The following is a 25,965-nucleotide window of genomic DNA, read 5'->3' as shown; positions in this document are numbered from 1 at the left end:
TTCAAATTGAAATATCTGCCTTAATATTGATCTTTACCACTTCCACAAACTTGGCCTAGTGCAGCATTGATAGAGAAAATGTAATATCAGTACAATTACTGCTAATGGTCTAATGAAACTTGAATGTTTGAAAATAATGGGATGGTTGAATTTAGTGGCAAGAATACAAGCTTGTCATATTTTTGACTGTGGTGTGAAATACTTAACAGTGCAATTGTTGTTGCAGATATACAGCATGACGCTCAGGTTATCTGCCTTATTTGAAACACAAATTCAAAAAATCATCTCTGACTACAAGCTTGCCTTGAAGTGCCAAAAGAACAGCAGACCAAGACAAAAGTATCGGAAAAGATTCAAAAGCAGCAGCAGCAGCAGCAGCAGTAGTAGTTCTCGGTCCAGCAATAAGGGCAGTTCTCAGTCTAGCAGCAAGAGCTCATCCCAGTCTAGTAGCAGAAGCAGTTCTCGGTCCAGAAGCAATTCTCGGTCCAGTAGCCACGCATCCAGGTAAAACTATAAACATTTATCTTGAATTTTTGTTGGAAAAACTTGGGTGTATATGATGAGAAAAGAATATAGGTGGTATAAACACTGAAAAAGTACGTATGCTTTTTGCTGTTTTTCACAGCACAGTGGCATTTCTATGAAAGTTTGCTTATTGAGAGAAGGAAACCAGAGAGGCAGAAATGAATTCAATGGAATTGAATTTTGGAAGTAGTATATAAAACTCAACCATTACTGTATTGTTTGTTTCAGGCAAGCATTTGAAGCATAGCATAGCATATCTATTACAGAGATATAGATTCCTCCTCTTGCCCAGTGAATGTTCTCTTGGTCTGGTTCAGTGCCAAAGCCCTTCGGGCCTTCACTTACGTTACAGTGATGTGGAATCCATGCTTGTTTCTCAGTTAATTGGTTAACTGTTTATTGGATATGTCAGAAAGAAAAAAAGTTGGCTTTTAAAAATAATTCTCTGTGTTAATTGGATGAATATCCTTTGGATGTAAATGCTTATTTGCATTTGCAGAAAAACAATCTTACTTGAAGCAAAAGACGTAATGGAATATGTGCTTATGCTTCTAATTGTTTACATGTTTCCCAGTTTTAGGAATTCTACTATTGGAAAAGCTAATTCTGAGATGCTATGAATTTGCATGGGGGATCCTTTTTTTAAAAAAAAGACAATAATTTAAGTTTGGATTGTCCAGATTTTATTTTGATAAAATTCAAATGGAAATGACATGGAACTAAACTGTGCAATGCAAAGGAAATTCAAAACCATTGATTATATTTTTTCCAGGACAGCAGTTTCAAAGCTGTGACTAAAATTAGAATGTTGTCATTTGGCCCATATATGGTTTATGGCTGTTTGTAAATATATGTAAAAACTTGCAAGTTTTAGGTATATGTGTGGGAAACTGAAGAGTAACAATAATTTCATTAGTGAAATTCTTTTCTAGGACAGTTTTCGTATCAATGAACTGAGGAGAAATCCATGTGTGTTAATGGTAAATTTCTAGTTTTATTTTGCGAGGTTAATGCATTAGTGCACAAAAGCACTTAATGTACTCAACGAGCTTTTTCATTCCACTATATTCTCATGGGGAGGGGAGAGTGGAGAAATGCCACTCCACTCAATAACAATGGAGGAGGAGCAAAATTTATAATATTTGGTTGAATTTACTAATTTTTGTTGTATCTTTTAGCCCAGAACGCAAAGCAGCAAACACCCCTGAAATAATTCTGACTGCTTCACCATCTTGTTTCGTAAGAACAATCTCATCAAGGTCATCTCCAGGTGAGAATGGAAGTTGTTCAGATTTACAGATGGCTATAGTCAGAGGATGATCATTACTTTCCTAGTCCAGAAGTTCATTATATCAGTGTTACTAGTGCAAATACTCTATTACGGTGTGGATTTGGTTGATGGTCAGTGTGGATTTAGTAGGCCAAAGGCCCTGTTTCCATGTTGCATGACTGTCTTATTTCTTTTCATTCATTCAAGGGATGTGGGCTTCACAGGCTGAGCCAGCACTTCATTGCCCATCACTAGATAACCTTCAGAAGCTGATGGTGCCCTGCCTTATTGAACTGCTACAGTCCTCGAGTTCCGGGTATTCTCAAAATGCTGTAATAGAGAAAATTCCGGGATTTTGATTAACAACAGTGAGGGAATGGCAATGGTGTTCCTGCCCTTCTGCTCTTGTTCTTTTGTCTTGTAGAACATATAGGTTTGGAAATTGCTGTTTAAGGAAACTTAGTGACTTGCTGGAGGGTAATAGTACAGGGAACTACATTAAATATTAAAAGTGGAGCAGCTGCAAAACGTATGTTGCAATACTTTTCTGATTTGGGCCAAATACACACTAAAGGGATGAGCTCAGGGGGCACCTTGGTTGGCACAAATAAGTTGGACCGAAGTGTCTGTTTACATGCTGAACAACTCTTTAGTTCTATGATTCATTGTGTTTGACTTTCAACTTCCTTCTGAATTGCTCCTAAATGATAAAGTAATCAGTTATTTCAAAGTGCACTAACATGTGCAAGAAAAATAAAATTAGGCAGACTACTTGACATGGACTCTGCTGTCACATTAAGAGATGATCAAATTAGACATGAAGCTATTGAGTATGGCTGAAGAAGTCACAGCTGGAGGAACCTGATCTTCTTTGGCCTTTTCCTTGATAACATAAGTCAATATTTAGGCAGTTTGATTGACACAAATTTTTCAATAAATTTTGAACATAGCAGCATCTGTGGGCCCTGATATCACATTTCCATTGCTGAAGGTCCAGGTATTAGAACAAGTTATTCCTATAGAAACCTTCAATACAGCTACAGTTCATCCAACAATGTGAGAAATTGCCCACAAAAAAAAGATAATAGCTGTCTTATCGGCAATACCGTGACAGAAAGGTCTCTTTCTGTGCTGTATTATGTATCTAAGGGAAGTGCCTTCAGTGATGTTGTAAAGCATGACATGAGGAAATCTGCAGATGCTGGAAATTCAAGCAACACGTTAGTCCTGACGAAGGGTCTCGGCCCGAAACGTCAACATTGCTTCTTCCTATAGGTGCTGCCTGGCCTGTTGCATTCCACCAGCATTTTGTGTGTGTTGCTTGTTAAGCATGAATTGTTTCTTTGTTACTCCTGAGTTTCTGCTTAATACAAATCAGGTGTAAATGTGTTCATGACTGGGCTGAACTAGAGTTTTAGTCCAACCCCGAATATCTAAGTTAGATTCCAAAGTAAAGTGAGATTGACACTCAATTTTGGTGCTTGGTAGACAAAACACTACGGGCTTTCTATCACAAGGCCAGATCTTCAATTTCTCGATGCAGTATAAAGTATTAATGTGTTGTAACAAATCTGGACGGTATCCAGACTTGGATAACTACTGGTGTAACATTTACCACCATCAATATCTTGGAGATTATTATTGATCAGAAAGTTAATTTTGACTAAATCAGCAGGACATTCCATGGTAAATGACTTTTAGCAGAGCAGGGTATTCCATATTATCTGATTTCAAACATGCCAGCACCCTCAAAGTAAAAATCGCCACTTGCCTAAATGAGTCCAGAAACAATTCATTGAAGTATGTCAGGGCATGCACAGTATGTCAGGGCAGCAAACACATGGGAACACTGCCAATTTAATAATACAAGGTTCCTTGACTTAAAAACCTATTGCTCCTCCTCCATTATCATTGAACTAAAGTCCAGGAACTCTCATATCCAGTAATATCCAGGAAGCAAAGAGTAGGGATTAATGGGTCCTTTTCAGAATGGCAGGCAGTGACTGGTGGGGTACTATAAGGCTTGGTGCTGGGACTGCTGCTATTTACAATATACATTAGTGATTTAGATGAAGGGATTAAAAGTAACATTAGCAAATTTGCAGATGACACAAAGCTGTGTGGCAGTATGAAATATGAGGAGGATGTTAGGAGAATGCAGGTTGACGGACGGGTTGGGTGAGTGGGCAGATGCATGGCAGATGCAGATTAATGTGGATAAATGTGAGGTTATCCACTTTAGTGGCAAGAACAGGAAGGCAGATTACTATCTGAATGGTGTCAAGTTAGGAAAAGGGGAAGTACAACGAGATCTAGGTGTTCTTGTACATCAGTCACTGAAAGTAAGCATGCAGGTACAGCTGGCAGTGAAGAAACATATGGCATGTTGGCCTTTACAACAAGGGGAGTTGAGTATAGGAGCAAAGAGGTCCTTCTGCAGTTGTACAGGGCCCTGGTGAGACCACACCTGGAGTATTGTATGCAGTTTTGGTCTCCAAATTTGAGGAAGGACTTCCTTGCTATTGAGGGAGTGCAGCGTAGGTTTACGAAGTTAATTCCCAGGATGGTGGGACTGTCATATGTTGAAAGATTGGAGTGACTGGGCTTGCATACAGTAGAATTTAGAAGGATGAGAGGGGATGTGATTGAAACATCTAAGATTATTAAGGGATTAGACACGCTAGAGGCAGGAAACATGTTCCCGATGTTGGGGGAGTCAAGAACCAGAGGCCACAGTTTAAGAATAAAGGGTAGGCCATTTAGAACAGAGATGACGAAAAACTTTTTCACCCAGAGAGTTGTGGATCTACGGAATGCTCTGCCTCAGAAGGCAGTGGAGGCCAGTTCTCTGGATGCTTTCAAGAAAGAGTTAGATAAGCTCTTAAAGATAGCAGAGTCAAGGGATATGGGGAGAAGGCAGGAACGGGATGATCAGCCATAATCACATTGAATGGCGGTGCTGGCTCGAAGGGCTGAATTGCCTACTCCTGCACCTATGGTCTATAAATGGTGAAAGATGCAGTGATACTTTGATCAATCAGCAGAATATGATCTTTCAAGAACCATTTGATTCTGCATGGTCCCAGTGGCCTGGAAGATTGCAATTGTCACTACACACTGAGAAAGGAGAAAGGCAAAAGAGAGGAGATTATAGGCCAGTTAACTCATCCTCAGTAGCTGGTAAAGAGTTGGAGTCCATTATTAAGGATGTGGTTTTGGGGTAAGTGGAGACTAATAATAAAGTAAATCAAATTCAGCATAGTTTCTATAAAGGAAAATCTTGCCTGACAAATCTGTTAAGAGTTCTTCAAGGAAGCAACAAGCAGAGTGGACAAAGGAGAGGCACTGGATGTCATTTACTCAGATTTTCAGAAAGCATTTGATAAGGTGCCTCAGATGAAGCTATTTAAATAGAAATATAGAAAACCTACAGCACAATACAGGCCCTTCGGCCCACAATGCTGTATTGAACATGTACTTTAAGAATTACCTAGGGTTACCCATAATCATCTATTTTTCTAAGCTCCATGTACCTATCCAGGAGTCTCTTAAAAGACCCTATAGTTCCAGTCTCCATCGCCACCACCAGCAGCCCATTCCATGCACTCACCAGTCTCTGTGTAAAAAAAAACATAGTCTTGACATCTCCTTTGTACCTACTCCCAAGCACCTTAAAACTATGCCTTCTCATGATAGCCACTTCAGCCCTGGGAAAAAGCTTCTGACTATCCACACAATCAATACCTCTTATCTTATACACCTCCATTAGTTCTCCTCTCATCCTCCACTGCTTCAAGAAGAAAAGGCCAAGTTCACTCAACCTATTCTCATAAGGCATGCTCCCCAATCCAGGCAACATCCTTGTAAATCTCCTCTGCACCCATTCTATAGTTTCCACATCCTTCCTGTAGTGTCGACCAGAACTGAGCACAGTACTCCAAGTGGGATCTGCCAGGGTCCTACATAGCTGTAACATTACCTCTCGGCTCTTAAACTCAGTCCTTTAGTTGAAGAAGGCCAATACACCATATGTCTTCTCAACCACAGAGTCAACCTGCACAGCAGCTTTGATTATCCTATCGACTCAGACCCCAAAATCCCTCTGATCCTCCACACTGCCAAGAGTTTTACCATGAATACTATATCTTCCATCATATTTAACCTACCAAACTGAACCATCTCACACTTGTCTGGGTTGAACTCCAGTTGCCACTTCTCAGCCCAGTTTTGCATCCTATTGATGTCCTGTTGTAGTCTCTGACAGCCCTCCACACTATCAACAATACTCCAAAACTTTGTGTCATCAACAAATTTACTAACCGATCCCTCCACTTCCTCATCCAGGTCATTTATAAAAATCACAAAGAGAAGGGGTCCCAGAACAGATCCCTGAGGCATACCACTGGTCACCAACCTCCATGCAGAATATGACCCATCTACAACCACTCTTTTCCTTCTGTGGGCAAGCCAATTCTGGATCCACAAAGCAATGTCCCTTTGGATCCGATGCCTCCTTACTTTCCAATAAGCCTTGTATTATCAAAATGCCTAGCTGAAATCCATATAGACTCTAGACATATAGAGCCATATGGCTCTAGCTTCATCAACGTGTTTAGTCACATCTTCAAAAAATTCAATCAGGCTCTTAAGGCACGACCTGTCTTTGACAAAACCATGCTGACTATTCCTAATCATATTATGCTTTTCCAAGTATTCATAAATCCTGCCTCTCAGGATCTTTTCCATCAACTTACCAACCACTGAAGTAAAACTGTCTGGTGTATAATTTCCTGGGCTATCTCTACACCCTTTCTTGAATAAGGGAACAACATCTGCAACCTTCCAATCCTCTGGAACCTCTCCCATCTCCATTGATGATGCAAAGATCATCACCATAGGCTCAGCAATCTCCTCCCTCACCTCCCACAGTAGCCTGGGATACATCTCGTCTGGTCCCGGAGACTGATCCAATTTGATGCTTTCCAAAAGCTCCAGCACGTCCTTTTACTTAATGTCTATATGCTCAAGAATTTCAATCCATTGCAAATCATCCCTGCAATTGCCAAGATCCTTTTCCATAACGAATACTGAAGCAAAATATTCAGTAAGTACCTCTGCAATATCTTCCTGTTCCATACGCACTTTTCCACTGTCACACTTGATTGGTTTTATTCTCTCACGTCTTATCCTCATGCTCTTCACATGGTTGTAGAATGCCTTGGGGCTCTCTTTAATCCTGCTTGCCAAGACCTTCTAATGGCCTCTTAACATTTGCCATAGTTCTCTGAGAACACCTGTTCCCAATTTATGCTTCCAAGTTCCAGCCTGATAGCTTCATATTTCCCCTCACTCCGGTTAAACACTTTCCAAACTTGTCTGATCCTATACTTCTCCAGTGCTATGATAAAGGAGATAGAATTGTGTTCACTATCTCCTAAAAGCTGCCCCACCTGACACCTGACCAGGTTCATTTCCCAATACCAGATCAAGTACAGCCTCTCCTCTTGTAGTCTTATCTATATATTGTGTCAGGAAACCTTCCTAAACACACCTAACAAAATCCACCCCATCTACACCCCTTGCTCTAGGGAGATGCCAGACAATATTTGGGAAATTAAGTTCTCCCACTATGACAACCCTGGAATAAATGAGGTACTCAAGGAATATTAAGAATGTAAAAAGAATCTTAAGAAAGAATTTAGAAAAGCTAAAAGAAGATACGAGGTTGCTTTGGTGAAAGCAAGGTGAAAATAAATCCGAAGGGTTTCTACAGTTATATTAATAGCAAAAGGATAGTAAGGGATAAAATTGGTCCCTTAGAGAATCAGAGTAAACAGCTATGTGTGGAGCCAAAAGAGATGGGGGAGATTTTGAACAATTTCTTCGGTATTCACTAAGGAGAAGGATATTGAATTGTGTAAGGTAAGCGAAACAAGTAGGGAAGTTATGGAAATTATGATGATTAAAGAAGAGGAAGTCCTGGCACTTTTAAGGAATATAAGAGTGGATAAATCTCTGGGTACTGACAGGTTATTCCCTAGGACCTTGAAGGAAGTTAGTGTAGAAATAGCAGGGGCTCTTGACAGAAATATTTCAAATGTCATTAGAAACAGGGATGGTGTCGGAGGATTGGCGTATTGCTCATGTTGTTCCATTGTTTAAAGAGGGTTCTAAGAGTAAACCTAGCAATTATAGGCCTGTCAGTTTGACGTCGGTGGGTAAGTTAATGGAAAGTATTCTTAGAAATGATATATATAATTATCTGGATAGACAGGGTCTGATTAGGAACAGTCAACATGGATTTGTGCATGGAAGGTCATGTTTGACAAATCTTATTGAATTTTTTGAAGAGGTTATTAGGAAAGTTGATGAGGGTAAAGCAGTTGATGTCTATATGGACTTCAGTAAGGCCTTTGACAAGGTTCTACATTGAAGGTTAGTTAGGAAAGTTCAATCGTTAGGTATTAATATTGAAGTAATAAAATGGATTCAACAGTGGCTGGATGGGAGATGCCAGAGAGTAGTGGTGGATAACTGTTTGTCAGGTTGGAGGCTGGTGACTAGTGGTGTGCCTCAGGGATCTGTACTGGGTCCAATGTTGTTTGTCATATGCATTAATGATCTGGATGATGGGGTGGTAAATTGGGTTAATAAGTATGCAGATGATACACAGTGGCGCTGTGGATAATGAAGTAGATTTTCAAAGCTTGCAGAGAGATTTAGGCCAGTTGGAAGAGTGGGCTGAAAGATGACAAATGGAGTTTAATGCTGATAAGTGTGAGGTGCTAAATTTTGGTAAGACTAATCAAAATAGGACATACATGGTAAATGATAGGGCATTGAAGAATGCAGTAGAACAGAGTGATCTAGGAATAATGGTGCATAGTTCCCTGAAGGTGGAATCCCATGTGGATAGGGGGTAGTGAAGAAAGCTTTTGGTATGCTGGCCTTTATAAATCAGAGCACTGAGTATAGGAGTTGGGATGTAATGTTAAAATTGTACAAGGCATTGGTAAGGCCAAATTTGGAGTATTGTGTGCAGTTCTGGTCACCGAATTATAGAAAAGATGTCAACAAAATAGAGAGAGTACAGAGAAGATTTACCAGAATGTTACCTGGGTTTCACCATCTAAGTTACAGAGAAAGGTTGAACAAGTTAGGTCTTTATTTGGAGTATAGAATGTTGAGGGGGGACTCGATAGAGGTATTTAAAATTATGAGGGAGTTGATGTTGATAGGCTTTTTCCATTGAAAGTAGGGGAGATTCAAACAAGAGGACATGAGTTGAGAGTTAAGGGGCAAAAGTTTAGGGGTAACACGAGGGGAAACCTCTTTACTCAGAGAGTGGTAGCTGTGTGGAACGAGCTTCCAGTAGAAGTGGTAGAGGCAGGTTCGATATTGTCATTTAAAGTAAAATTGGACAGATATATGGACAGGAAAGGAATGGAGGGTTATGGGCTGAGTGCAGGTTGGTGGGACTAGGTGAGAGTAAGCGTTCGGCAAGGACTAGAAGGGCCGAGATGGCCTCTTTCCATGCTGTAATTGTTATATGGTTGCTATACCTTTCCAGAATCTGTCTCCCTATCTGCTCCTCGATGTCCCTGTTGCTTTTCTGTGTTCTATAAAAAAAACACTCAGTAATTGACCCCTCCCCATTTCTAACTTCCACATACAGAGACTCGGTAGACAATACCTCCTTGACTTCCTCCTTTTCTGCAGCCGTGACACTTTCTCTGATTGACAGTGCCATGTCCCCGCCTTTTTTGCCTCCTTCCCTGTCCTTTCTGAAATATCTAAAGCCTGGCACTCTAAGTAACCATTCCTGTCCCTGAGCTATCCAAGTCTCTATAATGGCCACAACATCATAGCTCCAAGTACTGATCCACGCTCTCTGCTTTCTTCATGATGCTTCTTGCATTAAAATAAACGCATCTCAAACCATCGGTCTGAGTGGATCCCTTCTCTATTTGTGACCCGACCGCCACTTCCTCCACCTCTTCAGTTCAGGTCTCACCCCCCTGCAATTCTAGTTTAAACTCTCCCCAACAGCCTTAGCAAACCTCACTGCCAGGAATTGGTACCCCTCGGATTCAAGTGCAACCTGTCCTTTTTGTGCAGGTCACACCTGCCTCAGAAGTGGTCCCAATGATCCAGAAATCTGAACCCCTGCCCCATGCTCCAATCCCTCGGCCACTCATTTATCCTCCACCTCACTCTATTCCTCTACTCATTGTCACGTGGCACAGGCAGTAATCCTGAGATTACTACATTTGAGGTCCTGCTTCTCAACTTCCTTCTTAACTCCCTGTAGTCTGTTTTCGGGGCCTCCTCACTTTTCCTACCTATGTTGGTGGTACTAATATGTACCACAACCTCTGGCTGTTGATCTTCCCACTTCAGGGTATCATGGACGTGGTCAGAAGTGTCCCGGACCCTGGCATCTGGGAGGCAAACTACCATCCGTGCTTCTTGCCTGCATCAAAAGAATCGCCCATCTGATCCCCTAACTGTAGAGTCTTCTATCACTGCAGCCTTCTTCTTCTCCCTGTCCTTTTGAGCCACGGGGCCAGACACTGTGCCAGAGGTGTGGCCGCTGTTGCTTCTCCCAGGTAGGTCGTTTCTCCCCCCCCCCCCCCCCCCCCATCTGTACTCAAACAGGGGTACTTAATTGTTAAGGGGTACAGCCATAGGGGTGCCCTCTAGCATCTGACTCCTGCTCTTGCCTCTCTTGACTGTTACCCACTTATCTGTCTCCCGAGGCCCCGGTGTGACCACTTGCCTGCTGCATCTTCAGTTCCCTAGCGCAGTCACTAAGGAGCTGCAGCTTGACACACCTGGTGTCCGGGGTGTCTCCCAAACATCCCACATCTGACACCCAGTACAGAACACCGGCCTCACAGATATACTTCCTATTTCTATTCCTCACAGGTAACTTGCCTCGCCTCGACTCATTATTGTTAAAACCCTACCACTCTGCTTCAGATCACTCAGTCGATAACCGCTCCACTAAGCAGTATCTCCCTTTTATGCCTGAACCTTCTCTGCTATCTAACTCCTGATTGGTGCTCCAGTTATAGCTGTTGATAGGCCACGTACAATGGACAAATGCTCTCAAAGCTTTTTTTAATAACCGTCGCCGACCTGCGAGAAATCCCTCTTGGTATAGCTCTGTTGATTCCGCTGATAGGCTACGTACTTAACAAGAAACAATCTGATGATGTTACAGGAAAGAAACTGGCACGGATAGAGGAATGGCTGACAGGGATGAGGTAGAGAGTGAGAATAAAAGGGGCCTTTTTTGGTTGGCTGCCAGTGACTAGTGGTGTTCCTCGAGAGTCAGTATTGGAACCTCTACTTCTCACATTGTTTTTTCAATGATTTAGATGGTGGAATTGATGGTTTTGTAGCATTGTTTACGGATGATACAAAGATGGGTGGAGAGGTAGGTAGGTAGTGTTGAGGAAGCAATGTGATTGCAGCAGGAATTAGATAAATTGGAAGAATTGGCAAATGAAGTGGCAGATGGAATACAGTGTTGGGAAATGTATGATATTGCACTTTTGTGAAAGGAACAATAATGTAGTCTGTTATCTGAATGGGGAGAAAATTCAAGCATCAGAGGTGCAGAGAGACTTTGGAGTCCTCATGTAAGACTCCCAGAAGTTTAATTCACAATGTTGGCATTTATTTTTAGGGGAATAGAATATAAAAATAATGAGATAATGCTGAGGCTTTATAAGACACTAGTCTGGCTGTATTTCAAGTATTGTCAACAGTTTTGGGCCCCACATCTTAGAAAGGATCTGTTGTCATTGAGAGAGACCAGAGGAGGTTCATGAGGATAAACCCAGGAATATAGAGGTTAACATATCAGAAATTTGGCAGCTTTGGGCCTGTACTCACTGGAATTTAGAACAATGCAGGGGGATCTCATTGAAACCTACTGAGTATTGAAAGGACTAAATAGGATAGATGTGAAGAGGATGCTTCCTATAGTGGGTGTATCCAGAACTGGAGGGCACGGCCTTAAAATTGAAGGGTGATTTTTTAAAACTTTTTAGGAACTTTTTTAGCCTGTGTGCTGAATCAGTGGAATGCTTTGTCCCAGACTACGACAGAGGCCAAGTCCATGGGTATATTCAAAGCAGAAGTTGATAGATTTGTGATTGGTCGCAGCATCAGGGGATATGGTGAGAAGACAGGTGTATGGGGTTGAGTGAGATCTGGGAACAGCCATAAAGAAATAGTGGGTTTATTGGCCTAATTCTACTCCTATGTTTAATGGTCTTGTGGTCTAATAAAAAAGTGGTTGCATACCAAAGTGCTGTGGTAGATGTTCCATTCCACCCAGATCTGTGTTGCTACCTTGAAGTGAGAAAAGCCAGAAGAAATTAGCTGTTTTAGCATGGAGAAAAAACCTTATCACCCCAAAACCATAGTAGTCTATTTCCTCATGTGTAGTCTATTTTTAACAGTATTTCCACCTACTCAGAGGTATTGATAGCTTTATAGAGCATAGAACAAGCCCTTTGACCCAGTTCATCCATATATCCCTACGTGCCTACATTTAACCCAAATCTTTTGTTAAACATTTCCTATCCATGAGTTTGTCCAATTGATTATTTTTCTGTTGTAATTGCATCTACCTCTACCATCACCTCTAGCAGCTAATTCTATATACCCACTACCCTCTGTGTGGAAAAACCTGTCTCTCAAATATCTTCAGATCTCCCCATCCTCCCAACTCCACTCTTCTGAAACCTATCCTCAAGTAGAGAGTTTTAGACCAAAAGATATATAAGCAGAATGAGGCCATTTGGCCCATCGAGTTTGCATGGCTGATCCAGTTTTCCTCTCGGCTTCAATCATCTGCCTTCTCCCTGTATCCTTTCATGCCTTAACTAATAAAAATCTTATCAACTTCTGCCTTAAATATATATAAAAACTTGGCCTCCACAGCTAGCTGCTTGTGGCAATGAATTGCACAGATTCAAAACACTCTCTGGCTAAAGAAATTCCTCCTCATCTCCATTCTAAAAGGATGCCCATCTATCTAGAGGCTGTGTCCTCTGGTCGTAGATTCTCTCACCATAGGGAGCATGCATGTCACACATGGTACGAAATACTGACTGTACTTGATCTAGTATTAGGAAATGAACCTGGTCAGGTGTCAGATCTCTCAGTGGGAGAGCATTTTGGAGATAGTGATCATAATTCTATTGCCTTTACCATAGTATTGGAGAGGGGTAGGAACAGATAAGTTAGGAAAGTGTTTAATTGGAGTAAGGGGAAATATGAGGCTATCAGGCAGGAACTTGGAAGCATAAATTGGAACAGATGTTCTCAGGGATACGTACAGCAGAAATGTGGCAAACGTTCAGGGGATATTTGCATGGGGTTCTGCATAAAAGTATGTTCCAGGGAAAGGATGGTAAGGTGCAGGAACCATGGTGTTCAAAGGCTGTTGTAAATCTAATCAAGAAAAGAAGAGCTTACGAAAGGTTTGAACAACTAGGTAATGGTAGAGATCTAGAAGATTATAAGTCTAGCAGGAAGGAGCTTAAGAATGAAATTAGGAGAGCCACAAGGGGCCCTGGGTAGGCCTTGTCAGACAGGATTAAGGAAAACCCCAAATATGTGCAGAGCAAGAGGATAAGACATGAGAGAATAGGATCAATCAAGTGTGACAGTGGAAAAGTGTGTATGGAACTGGAGGAGATAGCAGAGGTACTTAATGAGTACTTTGCTTCAGTATTCACTACGGAAAAGGATCTTGGTGTGATGACTAGGGATCACTTAGAGTGGACTGTGGTACGTTGATGGAAAAGATCCTGAGAGGCAAGATTTATCAACATTCGGAGAGGCATAATATGATTAGAAATAGTTAGCATGGCTTTGTCAAAGACTGCCTTACGAGCCTGATTTAATTTTTTGAGGATGTGACTAAACATATTGATGAAGGTGGAGCAGTAGGTGTAGTGTATATGGATTTCAGCAAGGCATTTGACAAGGTACCCCATGCAGGGCTTCTTGAGAAAGTAAGGAGGCATGGGATCCAAGGGGACATTGCTTTGTGGATCCAGAATTGGCTTGCCCACGGAAGGCAAAGAGTGGTTGTAGAAGGGTCATATTCTGTATGGAGGTCAGTGATCAGTGGTGTGCATCAGGAATCTGTTGTGGGACCCCTACTCTTCATGATTTTTATATATGACCTGGATGTGGTGGAAGTGGAGAGATGGGTTAGTAAATTTGCTGATGACACAAGGGTTGAGGGTGTTTTGGATAGTGTGGAGAGCTGTCAGAGGTTACAGTGGGACATTGATAGGATGCAAAACTGGGCTGAGAAGTGGCAGATGGAGTACAACCCAGATAAATGTGAGCTGGTTAATTCTGGTAGGTCAAATATGATGGCAGAACATGTGGTAAGACTCTTGGCAGTGTGGAGGATCAGAGGGATCTTGGGATCCGAGTGCATAGGACACTCAAAGCTGCTGCGCAGGTTGACTCTGTAGTTAAGAAGGCATACGGTGCATTGGCCTTAATCAACCGAGGGATTGAGTTTAAGAGCCAAGAGGTAATGTTGCAGCTATATAGGACCCTGGTCAGACCCCACTTGGAGTACTGTGCTCAGTTCTGGTCGACTCACTACAGAAAGAATGTGGAAACTATAGAATGGGTGCAGAGGAGATTTACAAGGATGTTGCCTGGATTGGGGAACATGTCTTATGAAAACAGGTTGAGTGGACTCAGCCTTTTCTCCTTGGAGTGACGGAGAATGAACGGTGACCTGGTAGAGGTGTACAAGATAATGAGCGGCATTGATCATGTAGTCGGGCTTTTTCCCAGGGCTGAAATGGCTAGCATGAGAGGGCACAGTTTTAAGATGCTTGGAAATAGGTACAGAGGGGATGCCAGGGTAAGTTTTTTACACAGAGAGTGGTGTGAGCATGGAATGGGTTGCTTCGACGGTGGTGGAGGTGGAAATGATAGGGTCTTTTAAGAGACTCCTGTATAGGTACATGGAACTTGGAAAGATAGAGGGCTATGGAAAACCCTAGGTGTTTTCTAAGGTAGGAACATGTTCAGCACAGCTTTGTCGGTCGAAGGGCCTGTATTGTGCTGTAGGTGTTCTATGTTTCTGTGTTTCTTTTCCATAGTTGCTACCTGACCTACAGACTTCCTCCAGCATTTTGTGTGTGCTGCAGTTTCACCACTCGATAGGTTTCAATTAGGACACCCCTCCAGTGAATTCCAAAATTCCAGTGAATACAGGCTGAAAACCATCAAACACTCTTCATATGACAAGCAGTTTAATCCTGAAATCATTTTCATGAACCTCCTTTGAACCCTCTCCAGTTTCAGTACATTTTTTCAAAGAAAAGAGGCCCAAAAGCTACTCCCAGTTTTCCAAGGCCTCATAAGTGCATTAGAAACTCATCAAACTCTTCAAAAAGGCTGGATTCGTCCTTGGCTACAACCTGGACTAGAAACATTGAAAAACTACAGCACAATACAGGCTCTTCGGCCCACAATGCTGTGCTGAGCATGTACCTACTTTAGAAATTACCTGGCGTTACCCATAGCCCTCTATTTTGAGGGCTTTGGACTCTTGAGTTAGTGGTGGAGAGGAGGTCATCTGTTATCCATTATGGACAATCTGGCACATCCTCTGCATGACCTACTGAATAAACAGCAGAGCACTCTTTCAAACAGATTCATTCAGCTCCACTGTCACAAGGATCATTACAAAAAATCTTTCCTATCGAATGCAAAAAGCATATACAACAGTTCATCTCTGCAACAGGAGAACACACATCATAGTACAATAATCTCTGCTTTGTTATTTTGTATATTGTTATTGTGCATGGTACATTATTATTCTGTACTTTATTAGTTATTATCGTCATTATTGTAATATTTATATCACTGTAGAAGACACCAGCAGTGTGACAGATGTTGAAGGGTGTGAGGGACAGCTACTATGACAAAGGAGAAGATGCTCAAAAAGCTGAAAGGCCTAAGGGTACATAAGTCACCCTGATCAGATGAACTGCACCCTATGGTTCTGAAAGAGGTAGCAGTAGTGATTGTGGAGGCATTAATAATGATCTTTCAAAAATGATTGGACTCTGGCATGGTGCCATAGAACTGGAAAATTGCAAATGTCACTCCACACTTTGAGAAAGGTAGGAGGCAGCAGAAAGGAAATTATAGACCAGTTAGCCTGACTTCAGTGGCTGGGAAGATGTTGGAGTCAGTTGTTAGGGTGAGATTATGGAGTACTTGGTGACACAGGACAAGATAGGATAAAGTCAGAAACAAGAACATCTGCAGATGCTGGAAGTCCAAGAAAGGCACACAAAATGCTGGAGGAACTCAGCAGGTTAAGCAGCATCTATGGAAAAAGAGTACAGTTGATGTTTTGGGCTGAGACACTTTGGTAGGACTGGAGAAAAAAAGATGAGGGGTAGATTTAAAAGTGGGGGAGGAGAGAGAGAAGCACAGGGTGATAGTTGAAACTGGGAGGGGGAGGGATGAAGTAAAGGGCTGGGAAGTTGATTGTTGAAAGAGATACAGGGCTGAAGAAGAGGGAGTCTGATACAGAACAGAAGGCCATGGAAAAAAGAAAAGGGGAGAGGAGCACCAGAGGGAGGCAATGGGTAGGCAAGGATAAATGGTGAGAGAAGGAAAAGGGGATAGGGGAATGGTGAAGGAGAATGGGGGGTGGCATTACTAGAAGTTCGAGAAATCGATGTTCATGCCGTGAGGTTGGAGGCTACCCAGACGGAATATGTGGTTAAAAAAAAAACACAAAATGCTTGCAGAAACAGCAGGCCAGACAGCATCTATGAGAGGAGGTAATAACAACGTTTCGGACCGAAACCCTTCATCAGGAGTGAAGTAACATGGGATGGTTGAGGGGAGATAAGAAGTGGGGGAGGGATAAAGTAGAGAGCTGGGAAGTGATAGGTTGGAGGGAAATGGGCTAGGGAGATGGTGGAGAATTATGGGAAATAAAGGAGAAAGAAAGGTAGGGCTGGGGGGGGGGGGAGAGAGATTATAGTGAGGGGGGAAAAGAGAGAGAAAGAGAACCAGACTAAAATAATAGATAGAGATGGAGGTAAGGGTGGGGGGCAGGGGTATCAACGGAGGTCAGTGAGTTGGATATTCATGCCGTCAGGAAGGAGGCTACAGACCAGTCCCACTCCAACAAGTCTGTCCATGACCTCCTCTACCGTCAAGATGAGGCCACGCACAGGTCGATGAAGCAATACCTTATCTCCCGCCTAGGTATTCACCTGCGAGTCAACTGGGGTGATATACCTTATCTGGTGCTCCCGATGTGGCCATTTATACATTGGGGAGACCCGCCATAGACTGGTAGACCGTTTTGCCGAACACCAGCGCGCGGTCCTCCAGCAGTGGCGGGATCTCCCTGTGGCCACACACTTCAATTCCACAGACCACTCCCACTCCGACATGTCTGTCCATGGCCTCCTCTACCGTCAAGATGAGGCCACACGCAGGTCGATGGAGCAATACCTTATCTCCCACCTAGGTAGCCTCCTTCCTGCCGGCATGAACATCCAACTCACTGACCTCTGTTGATACCCCTGCCCCCCACCCTTACCCCCTCCCTATCTATTATTTTAGTCTGGTTCTCTTTCTCTCTCTTCCCCCCCCCCCCACTATAATCTCTTCACCCAGCCCTACCTTTCTTTCTCTTTTATTTCCCATAATTCTCCACCATCTCCCTAGCCTATTTCCCTCCAGCCTATCACTTCCCAGCTCTCTACTTTATCCCTCCACCACTTCTTATCCCCTCTCGACCATCCCATGTTACTTCACTCCTGATGAATGGTTTCGGCCCGAAAAGTCGTTATTACCTCCTCTTGTCTGGATACTGTCTGGCCTGCTGAGCTCTGCCAGCATTTCGTGTTTTTTTATTTATTTCCAGCATCTGCAGATTCACTCGGAATATATGGTCTTGTTCATCCAACCTGAGTATGGCCTCATCGTGACAGTAGAGGAGACCATGGATCAACATATTGGAATGGACAAAGTCAGCATGGTTTCCTTAAGGAAAATCCTTGCCTGACAAGCCTGTTGGAATCCTTTGATGATATTACAAGTAGGATAGATGAAGCGGATGCGGTGGATGTTGTATATTTGGACTTTCAGAAGGCCTTTGACAAGGTGCCACACATGAGGCTTGTAGTGTTCTCATGCAGGTGTAGAAACTATGAACTAAACACCAAGTTAAACCGTAGTCAATGAAGACAGGATCACTGTAAGATTAACCATTTACTGTTCACTATTCCACATTAATGTAGGGCGAAAACTTGATAAAACAATGCAAAATATATACAATATCTGTTTCCTTCATGGCATCACATTTATATCATAAATACTTGTAAAAGTAAGACTACAACAAATCATATTAAAGTCTCATTAAAGTACAACATACAATAGACAATAGGTGCAGAAGTAGACCATTCGGCCCCTCGAGTCTGCACCGCCATTCTGAGATCATGGCTGATCATTCACTATCAATACTCAGTCCCTGCCTTGTCCCCATATCCCTTGATTCCCCTATCCATCAGATATCTATCTAGCTCCTTCTGGAGAGCATCCAGAGAATTGGCCTCCACCGTCTTCTGAGGCAATGCATTCCACACCTCCACAACTCTCTGGGAGAAGAAGCTCTTCCTCAACTCTGTTTTAAATAACTGACCTCTTATTCTCAATCCATGCCCTCTGGTACTGGTACAGTCAGAATCTACCTACACCATCAACAACTTTAAATACACCTCAACACAAACTATCCAGCAACGCTTTCAATAGCACAAGAAAATAACTTTTTCAACTGTCATTACATTTAACAGAATCAGCGTTAACATTTTTACTTCAAAATACCGACTGTCATATGAACTTACAGCGTTGCTTCTATGATGTTCCTTAGACAGACAGACAGATATACTTTATTGATCCTGAGGGAAATTGGGTTTCGTTACAGCCGCACCAACCAATAATAGTGTAGAAATATAGCAATATAAAACCATAAATAATTAAATAATAATAAGTTAATCATGCCAAGTGGAAATAAGTCCAGGACCAAGGTGTCTGACTGTTACGTATCCCGTAACTGGAGAACTTACCAGCAAAGATAGAGAGGTCCGTTGAAGTCTGATGTCACTATTTTCAAACGTTTTTATTTATAAAGGGGCACAAAAGTAAGGTTAATGCAAACATTCAGATAATGCACATCACCAATATGCAATCTAAAGCACGGGTATAGTCATAATCATCATTAATCTCGGCTGTTGTCTAGGGGATAATATTTTTGTCCATTGGAAATATAAAGAGTCATTCAGAATTCTTTCGAGGAATCGCTGGGTTTCACATGTCTTAGACGGATCGGTGAGAACAAAAAGAAGACTTGCCCGTGTCTTTATGACCACTCCGTTAAAATCAGGGGAGCGTTAGTTTCCCCGTTGTTAGTTCGAAGTCCTTCTCAGTAGTATCAGCCACCCACTCCCCAGGCAAAGGAGTTAGGAGCGCACGTGGCGTTGAGTGGCTTCCAGCTCTCCCGGGAGCGTTGAGCGAGCAAGTTCCTCTGGTGCATTGCTAGGGTACTGCCTCCTGCAGTCCGCTTTTATCTTTACTTGCAGAGTTGTAGCTATCCATCAAAGTAGGGGGATACAATCTCCACCCCCACATGGCCCGAGGGTGTTCAGGTTCATGGTAGTTGTCTCGTAGCCGGGACTTGCACGTGACACAGGTGCCTCTAAGGACAAATTGTCAAAACCGTTGCATTGTCTCTCACTTCGAGTCCCGAATTAATAGCGATCTTGCGATTCTCCGGAAGGAGGGGGCTGCTCCCGCTCCTTCTGCCCCTCAGAACTGTGGTACCTTCATAACACTGACACTCCGAGGGAGCAATTGTAAAGTTTGATGGCCACAGGTAGGAATGACTTCCTATGACGCTCAGTGTTACAGCGTGTAGAAATGGAATTTTTCTCACGCTGATCCTGCATACTCAAGCCCCCGCCTTCCCATTTCTCCAAACCGGTATTTACCCACAAGACGCGGCGAAACCGGGTGTGACGTCATCGCATGCCGCGATACATCATAGATAATGAATTTACCTTCAACAATGGCAACGTAGTTATCAACCTTAACTAGAAAATAATTACAAACAAATTATTTAGAGCGAAAATGTAATAAAGCTAAACAAATGCCATAAGGGCAACACACTCCCTGCCGGACCTTTGTAAGGTCAATATGAACGTGATACGAAACTTCAGTCTCTAGATCAGTCTTTAGGTAGAAGCTGAACGACTTCTGCAACTGGTCTTTGGTAAGTTTTCACATCACCTTGGTCAGAAGTTTTTAACTCAACCTTCCTGACATGTCCATCCCTACCAGGGAATGTGGCAGTGATTCTGGCCATTGGCCAGCAGTTGCGGGCGATCTGCTTGTCCCTGAGCAGGACTAGATCTCCAACTTGAAGGTCCCTGCGAGGTTCTGTCCTCTTTTGTCTGTTGCAACAAAAGTATTCATGGCTCCAACAGAACCAGAACTGAATTGCGAGATCCTGAACCTGTCTCCATTGCTTTATGTACAAGTCCTTATTTGAGAAGTCCCCAGGTGGAGAGGGTCTCCTGCCTTCTGCGTAAGGAGCATTGATGGCGAGAGTATGAAGGGGCTTTCCAGGTCGGAAGACACAGGTAGGAGTGGTCGCACATTTATAATAGCTGTGACCTCTGCCATTAGTGTGCACAGTACTTCGTGGGTCAGTTGGGTTAGTTGCTGCAAAAACATTGAATCAAGGATTCTTCTGGCAAAGCCAATCATCCGCTCCCATGAGCCTCCTGTGTGAGAGGCATGTGGTGTGTTGAATTCCCAGTGCATCCCTGCTCACTGAGGTACCTTTGCACCGTTTTGTCCATCCTAAGCTCCTTGGACATTCCAACAAAGTGTGTGCCGCAATCAGATCTTAATGTTTTGCAGGGCCTCTTAGTGCAAAGAAGTGCCTGAGAGCGTTAATGCAGCTGGATGTATCTAAAGATTCAATGACCTCAATGTGCACTGCTCTCGAACTCATGCAGCTGCACATGATGGCCCACCATTTGCTCTCTGCTTGTCCTCCTCTAGTGCGTCTAGTGGTGATGGTCCAGGGACCAAATACATTGAGCCCTACATATGTAAAAGGAGGGCAGGCTTTGAGGCATTCTGGTGGGAGGTCCGCCATATGTTGAACTTCCATCTTCCCTCGCAGTTTCCTGCAGGTTACACATCTGTGAAGTACTGAATTGATCAGTGTTTTGCCTTGCAAGATCCACAGTCTCGCTGCCCTGATTGCTACCTCCGTAAGGTGTTGGCCTTGATGCCTTACCTGTTCATGGTGATGGCATGTGAGCAGCAAGGACACGTGGCTGTCTTTGGGCAGGATTACTGGGCTCTTTTCTGCAGCTGAAAAGTGAGAGTGTATTAATCGGCCTCCAATGCAAATGAGATCGTTCTTCAGGATCAGGTTGAGTTTCCTCAAGGGGCTGTCCTTTGGTATTGGTTTGTTAGCTCGGAGGGCCGAAGTCTTCCTTGCAAAAGCTGCTCTTTGAGTTGCTTTAAGGATGACGTCCTTTGCCTGGGCCAATTTGTCCGCAGTGTGAGGTAAGTCACATTTGTGCCATCCCTTGCATTTACTATTTTGGGATGAGTATTTGTGGGATATGAATGAAGAGTGAATGAAGAGCGCAAATCCTCTCACTAAGGAATTCAAAGTGGAGAACTGCTGGAAGGGTTCAGTAGTACATATTGATTCTTCTAGGTAGGTGACACCATTTTGTATTTGTGGCCGAATTTCTGCGTCTCTTTCAGGTTCGATCAGCTCAAATGTCTCGCTTGTTTGAGTTTTTCTGCTGGTGGAGCAAGTTTATTATTGTGCTCAGTTTGAATGAAGACTGACTGTCACAGTATCTTCTTGGTTGCTTTACTACACTTGTTAAAACCTTGTTCTTCCTTGATACACATAAAGCTTGTGCAGGGTTGAAAAATTGAATGGCGGCCACTCTCTAGCACGTTGGTCTTGAGCGTGTTAACTGTCGGTTTGTGTACATCGTCAAGGCACACCTCTCCTATCACCACCCAGCCCAGATACAGGCATTGGGCGAAGGGGGCATCGTGTGGTCCATTGACCTGCTGCCTGATCTTGTGCTCCCTGAGAATGTCTCTTCCAAGTAGCAGGAGTATTTCTGCTTTCGGATCCAGTTCTGGGATGTGCTTGGCAATGTGATGGAGATGCGGCTAGTGTAGCACTGCGCTTGGCGTCAGAATCTCAGTGCAGTTATTCAAGATTTCATTGTATTCCAAGAGTGGAGAGAGACAGATGACAACTTTACCATCCAGCGACTTGAGCTGGAAGCCTTCTGCCTTCCTGCCATATTTTTCTACGCTGCCTGAGCATGTTCTAAGGTAGTATGGGAATTGAATACTCTACGTTGAACAAGTCGAAGAACTCTGGTCTGACTAGTGAGCGATTGCTCTGGTCGTCCAGAATTATATAGGCTTTGATGGCCTTGTCTTTGGCTCCCTTAAGGTATACCTTAGTGAGGCAGATCTTTGAGCAAGAATGACTTGACTGCCCTTGACAGCAAACTTCTGTGCAGCTCAAGCTAACGACAGTTGTATTGGGGTGATCCTCTCCCTCCCCGCTGTCCTCTTGTGAGGGTGAAGCGGCTTTGTCAGTAAGTGGTGATGGGCCAGGATGCATGACCCCATCATGATTATTGCTGTTGCATTCTGAGCACTTTACGGGAAATGTACACTCTCTAGTGAGATGAGAGGTAGAGGAACAGCACTTAAAACATATTCTGCATTTTTTGAGGGGGTGGGGTTTGTTGTGCAATGGACAATTCTTGCTAGGGACATTGTTAGTTGTGGAGACTTCATTTTACGCACCAAGACAGGTTTGATGAAAATTATTCAAAGTGGATTTGACTGGCTTGGTGTGAAAGCTTGACTCATGAAGCTAGGCTCGTTTCGCTTCTTCGCCTCCTTGCACACTAACCTAGTGAAATACTTAAAGGGAAGAAATCGACCACCGTTCTCTTCCTTGTACTCTGAGCAAACAGACATCCACCTTTCCTGCAGCCCAAATGGAAGTTTGTTCACGATTGGTCCACTTCTTTATGAAGTATCTAGATATGACAGGCCAGTTAAATAGCCTTCTTCTTTAGTGCCTTCAATCTCCATGAGTAAATCTCCAAGTTCTCTTAATTTAGTGTGATCCTTGGCTGACACGCTAGGAAAATTTTCAAGCCATCGAAATAGTGCTGTTTCAATCATTTCAGGGGCCGCATCGCACTCCCAAAGTCTCTCCCATGCTTGGTGTAAGGCTAGCTTGGGGTTGTTGATGTACACTGAACGTATGCGTCTCACCTGTTCACATGATACTTTTCCCAGCCACTTTGTCATAAGATCCAACTCTTGGGTTGCTGTGAGCTGGAATCCGCCGGTTGCATTTGCGAATGAGGAGTACCATGCACGGTAATTTTCAGGCTTATCGTCAAACTGGTATAGTCCTGAAGTGACAAGATATCATCTTGCTAAATACTGTGCCAGGGTTTCAACGGCAAGTGGCACGCTGGCTGGGGGGACATGTCAGCGGGCATATGACTGAGCGTGTACATCCGTTATGGGATTTGCTGTTCTGACTTCAGCCTTTGCCTCTTCGCTTGCTAAATCTGGTACGTTTGGTGTTGAGAAGTATTTATCGTCAGCCTTTTCATTCTTGAGTTCGTCACAAGGTAGCAAGCGTAAATTGTCTTCCTCAGATGGATGCGATGCAATTGGGCTTCCCTGTGACTTCTCATGGAATGGGATGTCAGCAGGTAAATATGGAGAGGAAGAACGAATCTTCAGGTCCATTTGAGATCGGACATATTGGCTAGTGCGTTCCAATCTGGTCCTTTCTGAAGTAGATTTTACTTCATCTAGAAAGTGCATTTCTTCAGCGCTTTCTAATAGTTCTGCTTCCACCATGGCAGCATCAGCTTCTCGGTGGAGTGCCAGCAGTTCTGTGTTTCTATCTTTACATTTTCCAACTGGTTTTCAGTTTCTCTGGCAGCCCTTTCCCTCTGGTTTTCCAATTTTCTAGCAGCCTTTTCCATTTTCAGTTTTGCTTCCTGTTCAGCGTATGACGCTCGCACCTTGGTGGTTTCTGCTTTAGCTCTTGCGAGCGCAGCCTTACTTGCTGATGCCCTACTGCTCTTGGTACTGGATGTCAACAACTTGATGCTAGATGGCGAGGCCATCACACCACTTGTCGAAACAACTGGTAATGCCGCCTTTTCACTGTAGTATTCTCATGCAGGTGTAGAAACTCTGAACTAAACACCAAGTTAAACCGTAGTCAATGAAGACAGGATCACAGTAGGATTAACCATTTACTGTTCACTCTTCCACATTAACGTATGGTGAGAACTGTTGATAAAACAATGCAAAATATATACAGTATCTGTTTCTTGGCATCACATTTAGATCATAAATATTTGTAAAAGTAAAACTACAACAAACTATATTAAAGTCTCATTAAAGTACAACATTCAGTCAGAATTTACCTATGCCATCAACAACTTTAAATACACTTCAACACAAACTATCTGGCAACGCATTCAATAGCACAAGAAAATAAACTTTATCAACCGTCATTACTATTAACAGAATCAGCGTTAACATTTTTACTTCAACATACCGACTTTCATATGAACTTACGGCGTTGCTTCTATGATGTTTCTTAGTGCGTAGAAATCGAACTTTTCTCACGCTGATCCTGCATACTCAAGCCCCCACCTTCCCATTTCTTCAAACCAGTATTTATTTACCCACAAGACGCGACAAAACTGGGTGTGACGTCATCGCATGCTGCGATACATCACAGATAATGAATTTACCTTTAACAACTGCAACGTAGTTATCAACCTTAACTGTAACTAGAAAATAATTACAAACGAATTATTTAAAGTGAAAATGTAATAAAGCTAAACAAATGCCTTAAAAGCAACACAAGGCTGCTTACCAAGTTAAGAGCCCATGGTGTTCCAGGACATTTGCTAACATAGTTAGAGCATTGGCTGTTTGCTAGGAGGTAGCAAGTGGGAATAAAAGGATACTTATCTGGTTGTCTGCCAGTGACTAGTAGAGTTCGCCAGGAGTCGGTGTTGGGACTGCTTTTTAGCTGTATATCAATGACTTAGATGATGAAATAGATGGCTTTGTTGCCAAGTTTGCAGAAGATACAAAGATTACTGGAAGGGCAGGTAGTGTTGAGGAAAACAGGTAGGATGCAGAAGGACTTAGACAGATTAGGGGAATGGGTAAGAACGTGGCAAATGAACTACAACGTTGAAGATGCATGGTCATGCACTTTGGTCATAGAAATAAATGTGCAGACTGTTTTCTAAACAGGGAGAAAATCCAAAAATCTGAGATGCAAAGGGACTTGGGATTCCTTGTGCAGGACACCCTAAAGGTTAACTTGCAGGTTGAGTCAGTGGTGAGGAAGCCAAATGCAATGTTAGCATTCATTTCAAGATGTCTAGAATATAAGAGCAAGGATGTGATGCTGAGGCTTTATAAGGCACTGGTGAGGCCTCACCCTAAGTATTGTGAACAGTTTTGGGCTCCATCTGAGAAAAGGTGTGCTGTCATTGGGGGGGGGGGGGGGGTTGGTCCAGAGGCGGTTCACAAGGATGATTCCGGATTGAAAGGGTTATCATATGAGGAACATCTGGTAGCTGTGGGTCTGTATTCACTGTTATTTAGAAGGATGAGGGAGGATCTCATTGAAACCTTTTGAATGTTGAAGAACCTAGACAGAGTTGATGTGGAAAGGATGTTTTGTACTGTTATATACCCTTAGGGTTCATTTTTTTCTGTTAACTGTCACTTTAAAATGCCAGGAGAACGAGCCTGACTTTTAGGCATTGTTGGATTTCTACTGATTACAAGGTTGCTTGGTTTATATGGTGAGAGACGTGGAGTTACTTGATGGACAATGAAGGTTTATGATTTCTCGTGGCTTGTTTTGAATATACAAGGACACAAAGACGCACACAGTTAGAGTCAAGATGGATTTGGTCAATGGAAAACACAAGTGAGTCGGTTGC

General features: G+C 43.0%; 1 protein-coding gene across 3 annotated transcripts in view; it reads left to right on the top strand.

Moving 5' to 3' along the window:
• Positions 1-25,965, top strand: part of brwd3 (bromodomain and WD repeat domain containing 3) — a 290,623-nt gene that overhangs the window by 239,317 nt on the left and 25,341 nt on the right. For all 3 annotated transcript variants that reach the window (XM_059977491.1, XM_059977490.1, XM_059977489.1), the window contains exons 37-38: positions 227-504; positions 1,704-1,795. In XM_059977491.1, the coding sequence (XP_059833474.1) occupies positions 227-504; positions 1,704-1,795 (370 nt within the window). The remainder of the gene's footprint in view (positions 1-226; positions 505-1,703; positions 1,796-25,965) is intronic.

This window comes from Hypanus sabinus, chromosome 8 (genome assembly GCF_030144855.1).
Source record: "Hypanus sabinus isolate sHypSab1 chromosome 8, sHypSab1.hap1, whole genome shotgun sequence".
NCBI lineage: Eukaryota > Metazoa > Chordata > Chondrichthyes > Myliobatiformes > Dasyatidae > Hypanus > Hypanus sabinus.
This window is presented reverse-complemented; position numbering and strand designations above follow the sequence as displayed.